Source organism: Salvelinus sp. IW2-2015, unplaced genomic scaffold, assembly GCF_002910315.2.
Source record: "Salvelinus sp. IW2-2015 unplaced genomic scaffold, ASM291031v2 Un_scaffold912, whole genome shotgun sequence".
In the NCBI taxonomy this organism is placed as follows: domain Eukaryota; kingdom Metazoa; phylum Chordata; class Actinopteri; order Salmoniformes; family Salmonidae; genus Salvelinus; species Salvelinus sp. IW2-2015.
This window is the reverse complement of record NW_019942644.1, coordinates 224,016-231,001: the sequence shown is the minus strand read 5'-3', so window position 1 is coordinate 231,001 and position 6,986 is coordinate 224,016. Positions and strand designations below refer to the sequence as shown.

Here is a 6,986-nt window from a genome sequence, read left to right as displayed (position 1 = left end):
TTGTAATTACAATGTTGCATAGCATATAATTGTATTAGGTCTTCTCCGTGGATAGCCTACTTTTATTTGAAAAAATGTCTCACAGCATTATCATTCGCTGAAAAATAGATATGAAGGGCCAGTATGTGGCCTTTACGGCCAGCAAGGGCCTTATTCTTGCCTTGGTGACTTGACGTGTTTATGAGGCTATTTAATGTGTGTTCAATTGTTGGTTCAATATCCGCAAAGTGGGCTAATGTGCAAAACTACATTATTCTATAATTATGATATTTATGATTAATAACATCATAATCAACCCATTTATAAGAGGACACACGTGGGGAATGGGTTGGGCTTGAGTATTAGTAGTGATTGAATATGTACTATGCTCGAAAGGGTTAATCCATCCTGCGGGTCCACACGGATCCATGGAGGCCCTAACTGGCGACAGATGGCCACTTTCTTTTGGCCACAAAGGAGCGGAATACAGAGCTCTGGCGAATACAAATGGGACCTTGTCACGTGATGCTTGGGGCCGTTTCTGCTTGACGTAGATGGACCATATGGCGCGTGCCGAGAGTAAGGCCATGGGTGGGTGGAGCCTGTTCCTGCCAGTCATTGGGTGAAGCGATGGTGATGGTATTAGGGATACAACCATAGAGACATACAGGTTCATCTCTCTCTCCCAGTCCCTTGCAGCATCAGCAGCAGCACTATATAACACGAGCATCCGTCGGCGCAGCCACATTACAGTCCATTCACCGGACCTCACACTTCAGGAGGGGCATGCCAGAGTCATAACAAGATCATTCTGCAAAACATAGGTATTTATTTATCAATCAGATAATGTAATAACTTATTTATGCAAATGTTTTGGGTGAAAGGAACGCTGTAATTTGTCTGTTACATTGCCATAAAGCAGGCTACAATTATTCAGCAGTTAAAGGTTTTCTGAACAAGCTTCAATTATTTATTGATACAAACCTTCTCAGATGAGAGGTGATGTGACCATTTCGCACCTGTTACAGAAAGGAAACAGGGATTCAGATATTCTGATTGAACTCAGCAATGACATTTCAGATGTCTCAATTTACTGGAGATTTAAAAATAAGTAATTGAAAATTATTTTGATCAAATTGACTTGTTATGTCAAGCTATTAGGTGATAATTGAATAATTGGTGTATTATGCTCCTATGTTTTGGTTTATCCTGACCACAAATTAATGTTCTACATTTTGCTCTTAAATTCTTATGCATTTTTATGATACATATAATCATCGGTATTGCAAAAGTAATATTGGTTCTGATACAAAAATATGTTTTTGTTTGACTTAGATTAGTAGCCCAATGCACCTGTTCCAAAACGAACTCTTACTGAATAGGCTATTAGTCAAGTACCAAATGATGTCCAAATGAGTCTGCTCACGGTTGTCTTTTTTATTGACAGATTTCCAATATGACTAAATCCTACACGGAACAGACCATGATGTCATCAGAACCCCAGGATTCTGCGACCTGGACTGACGAATGCCAGCGCTCCCAGAACGAACAGGATATGGAGAAGAATAACGACGCGCTTGAGTCCATGCACGGGGGCCTCGAGGATGACGACGAAGATGGGTTAAACAGACTGGATGAGGATGATGATGAGGAGGAAGAGGAAGAGGAGGAAGAGGAAGGCGACGATCAAAAGCCTAAACGTCGTGGACCAAAAAAGAAGAAAATGACAAAAGCCAGGATGCAGAGGTTTAAGATGAGGCGCCACAAGGCGAACGCGCGGGAAAGGAATCGTATGCACGGACTCAACGACGCGCTGGAGAGTTTGCGTAAAGTTGTGCCATGTTACTCCAAAACCCAAAAGCTCTCAAAAATCGAGACTCTGCGACTGGCTAAAAACTACATCTGGGCCCTGTCAGAGATCCTGCGGTCAGGGAAGAGCCCAGACGTCATATCATTTGTCCAGGCCTTGTGTAGGGGCTTGTCTCAGCCCACTACTAACCTAGTGGCAGGCTGTCTCCAGCTCAACCCCAGAACTTTCCTCCCGGAGCAGACACAGGAGATACCATCTCATATGCAACCAGCAAGTGCTTCCTTCGCCGCGCATCCATACTCCTACCAGACTCCGGGTCTTCCCAGCCCTCCATATGGTACAATGGACAGCTCCCACGTCTTCCACGTCAAGCCCCATTCATACGGAAGCGCGCTGGAGCCATTCTTTGAGACCGCGCTGCCGCTTACAGACTGCACTAGTCCATCATTCGACGGACCCTTAAGCCCACCACTGAGTGTCAACGGGAACTTTTCCTTCAAACACGAGCCTTCGTCAGAGTTCGAAAAGAACTACGCTTTTACCATGCACTACCAGGCTGCTGCGGGACTGGCAGGTTCACAGGGACACGCGCCCCTTTACCCGAGCTCTGCGCCGCGGTGTGAGATACCGATGGAAAACATTATGTCGTACGAAGGACACACTCATCACGAGAGAGTCATGAATGCTCAGCTTAACGCTATATTTCATGAATCGTAAATACATTGAACGTGCATCAAAGACTGATAAGCGCGCGTCATGATATGGTATCCTCTTGCCACTGATGCAAAATAGCAATTATAATCCGCTTGTATGTATTTATTGTTGTTACTGCCTTTAGAAGTGCGGATGCTTATGCATATTATTTTTCACCTAATGTACTGTATTGTATTCGCGTCTACATTATGGTACAGGTCACATTGTGGAAATAGTGGTGACCATACTGAGAATGTGTTGATTATCCATGTTACAAAATCACAAGCAATAATTTGGAAAACTATGCAATTTATAAACAAATACTTGGGTCAATAAAAAAAATATAATAAATATTTCTATATTTTTCAACCTGCATTTTACAACTGATCTATCCTATCCTGAATAATTTAGTTGTGATTTTGTACAGCATTATTCATTATTAGTTCCAATTTCATTTCACGTAACTCCATGTTATGTTTTATAAAATAGTTATGATATGATGCAACGGTTTTATGAAAGATCATTATCTATACAGAGGCAAGTGCTCTGTTGCCTTAGCGATTATTTACTGCAATTCATGCAAAGCTGCACAATATTTAACATTTTATTTTCCCCCAAAACATAGCCTATTATGGCTACTTAACAATCAGGAATGTTATATCGCTGAATAGGTGGACAATACATAGGGGGTACTTACTTGCAAAGTAGCCTAAATACCTTGATTGTGTATAAAAAGCGTAACTATCAACTGGAAATACTCAATGTATAAAACGAATGACTTATTATTTCATATAAAACATGTACATTGACCGTGGGCCATACCCCATGCGAAATCATCTGCAGCACATTTTGGAACAAACCAGGCACCATCTCATTGTGCCATTGCATGAATGTGCAAATCAGTGAAGAAGAGCCATTTGCAGCATCTGATGCTCAAATTCAATGTGTGTTGTATATTGTTTGTAAACATTTTACAATGTAGGAGGGTGTTAGGGCCCATTAGAGGACCGTGTGCCATTAAATTACTATTCGCTATTAAATTATATGTTCGTTATTTATCCTATATTTTATTTCGAAGGTTTAAACGTTTAATTCTCTCCCAATGTGATTCAAGTGTACATAATTGCGTTGAGATAAATGTATAATGTATATCTCATGAGGAGCACTCAATTATTTACATAATAAAGTGAATGAGTAGCCTACAATTTCTATCATTATTGTCTGTTAACCTACCAACATCTCTATTATAGGTTAATAATCAAATTATAAGTAAAAATAACATCTAAAGTAAACGTACAACTTAAACTGTCAAACCACGTGTTTGTAAGTAATATTTCGCAATGGTTTAAAGTCCCTCAGCCTGCATGGTTGCAAAATAACCTTGACTTCTTTTGGGATAGTCCTTTTGGTCTGGCAAATCATCCGAGACAATCTAGTCCAGATTATTATTTTTCATGCATCACTATTACGCACGATGGATAGTGAACATTTATTTGCCCATGTGTAAACTATATTATTCTCTTCTACAATATTGTCCTTTAAGATTGTTTGCTTAAAATCTTAATAAATTATTAAAATTACAAAGCAACTTAATATGAGTGAAAAGGAGCAATCACCCCCCTATTAAATGTAGGCAGAACTTAAGGCTGAAGGACAAAACAAGCGTTTTTCCTGCCACGGGTAGCTGCAGTCAAGGGGCATTCACATGCCTCAATGGCGAAGTCCCAAATGGCACCCTACTACTTTGGAGCAGAACACCACGAGTCCTAGTCGAAAGTAGTCCGCGATATGTGCCATTTAGGACTTACACCATAGTGTATGCAAACCGAGCGAGGCACATATGTTACTTCTGCAGGGGAGGTTTTTAATTTATAAAAATGATATTGTGTATGCATAAACACTCACTGGCCGCATCTATAACCCAAAATGTCAATCATAAGGGAAAACCCCAGCGAGTGAGCTAGCCAGCCAACATCAATATGGTAGTTATATTCTGCATTGTGCTATATATTTCCTGTTAAAGTAGTATGAATAACAATTGGTGGTGTATTGTATCCGCCCTTCCTCGATAATATACAAGCACCACCGTTCAATTGGCATGGGTAAACCATTGGAATAATTTAATGACTACATCTTAGATGAAAGTAAACCCTCACTGCATGCCCCCAAAAATTACAGAAATATGCAATCCTGAAATCTGTATCCCATAGCCTCTGTCAACGGGTTTCCAAAACACTTATTTATAATTTCATACATGCACACAGTTTTGTTATTTGAGACCTTTACCCTGGACCAATCAAATCACAGGGAACGTGCATCCCTCCGTGTCATCTGAATCTTTATAAATGGGTGTGCAGGGTTCCTGTGTTAAATCAGGAACTGTCCATGGTGCTGCGAAGGCTATTGGTGCCTCAGCTGCCCTGTCTAGGCCTATACCTTTATTGCTCAGTATATAACAGCATATTCCATTGAATGTCAGAACTATATAAAGGCCACTGTTCTATATTTAGTTCGATTGAGTCATAAACCCTGATAATAAAATAGAGTTAAACGCAATGTCATAATAGACGTCAGGATAGGCAAAAAAAAAGATCAACCATAGCCTACCTGTGCATAACTTAAACGTTATGCATACGCAATTTGGATACGGTTATAGCCTATTGATAGACCAGGTTTATAATTACATTAGCACTTTAACCATATAAAATAGTTGATAGAAAGTCAGGGTGACTAATAACTGTAGGTTACACCATGCAACATAATTATCCTACACCCTGAAAAAGGCAGCGTTGTTTGGTTTACCCAACTGCTGGGTTGCAGGCGTTGGGTCACTTCGTTGAGTTGTTTTCTTTAAAAAGAGCAAAGTTGGGTTGTTAGTGCTGGGTTATTTGGTGCTGTGTTACTGAGATAGGACACAGCTGATCAGATCAGAAGACTGGAGGCATAGTTAAGTAGGGGCATGGCTTTCAGATAGTTCATTTTAGCCATACATATTAATCTGTTCTGTTGTATAGTTATCACATGTTAAGGTTGAACATTAACATTTTTGTAGCTTCAATTAGGCTTACAGAAGTGTATAAGTTCCCTAAAGCCTGCAAATCCCATTGTTGGGATAGATACCACTTTATTATAATATGTAATAAACAATCTTAATATTCTAGAAGAATGTGAAAAATGCTAAAATAATTAAGGTTAACTTAACACGATGAACAGGAATGGCATTTACTCTGGCAGGTAACCAATAATACCTGATAACACTAGAGATCCCTTCAGTCTCCACATATTTGGGAAAATCTGCATTTAGTTTTTTTGCCCCTAATTTGTGGAACAATCTGCAGAGTTCACTGCAGTTAGATGTGCTGGTGCCACTTAGGCAGTTTAAATGATTGATTGAGGACCTCTATGGAGTTGAATGTGATCACATTTATTAAATATGTTTATTTTGGTTAATTGTGTGTTGAATTATATTGTTTCATACACATATACAGTACCAGCCAAAAGTTGACACACCTACACATTCAAGGGTTTTTCTTAATTTGTACTATTTTCCACATTGTAGAATAATAGTGAAGATATCAAAACTATGAAATAACTCATATGGAATCATGTAGTAACCAAAAAAGTGTTAAACAAATCAAAATATATTTGAGATTCTTCAAAGTAGTCACCCTTTGCCTTTATAACAGCTTTTAACACTCTTGGCATTCTCTCAACCAGCTTCATGAGGTAGTACCTTTTCAATTAACAGGTGTGCCTTGTTAATAAAAGTTCATTTGTGGAATTTGTTTCCTTCTTAATGCGTTTGAGCCAATCAGTTGTGTTGTGACAAGGTAGGGGTGGTATACAGAAGATTTTCCTATTTGGTAAAAGACCAAGTCCATATTATGGCAAGAACAGCTCAAAGAAGCAATGAGAAACGACAGTGCATCATTACTTTAAGTCACGATAGTCAGTCAATCTGAAAAATTTCTGGAAAAGTGCTGTCTTCTAAAAAAAAACATCCAGCGCTATGATGAAACTGGCTCTCATGAGGACCGCCACAGGAAAGGAAGACCCAGAGTTACCTCTGCTGCAGAGGATAAGTTCATTAGAGTTACTAGACTCAGAAATGCCAGCCCAAATAAATGCTTCACAGAGTTCAAGTAACAGACATCTCAACATCAACTGTTCAGAAGAGACTGTGTGAATCAGGCATTCATGGTCAAATTGCTGCAAAGAAACCACAATGAAAGGACACTAATAATGAGAAGAGACTTGCTTAGGCAAAGAAACATGAGCAATGGACATTAGACTGGTGGAAATATGTCCTTTGGTCTGATGAGTCCAGATTTTTGGTTCCAACTGCTGTGTCTTTGTGAGATGTAGAGTTGGGGAACGGATGATCTCCACATGTGTGGTACCCACCGTGAAGCATGAAGGAGGAGCTGTGATGGTGTGGGGGTGCTTCGCTGGTGACACTGTCAGTGATTTATTTAGAATTCAAGGCACACTTAACCATCATGGC

General features: G+C 39.6%; 1 protein-coding gene across 1 annotated transcript; it reads left to right on the top strand.

The window, feature by feature from the left end:
• The first annotated feature begins 643 nt into the window (after positions 1–643).
• Positions 644–2,968, top strand: LOC112069126 (neurogenic differentiation factor 1-like). The gene is made up of 2 exons (XM_024136418.2): positions 644–803; positions 1,427–2,968. Exon 2 carries the CDS (start codon positions 1,436–1,438, stop codon positions 2,504–2,506), a length of 1,071 nt encoding a protein of 356 aa, XP_023992186.1. The 5' UTR covers positions 644–803; positions 1,427–1,435; the 3' UTR covers positions 2,507–2,968.
• The last annotated feature ends 4,018 nt before the right edge of the window (positions 2,969–6,986 follow it).

Excerpts from the sequence above, each read along its gene's own strand:
- LOC112069126 (XM_024136418.2), top strand. The coding sequence starts at position 1,436 with ATGACTAAATCCTACACGGAACAGACCATGATGTCATCAGAACCCCAG.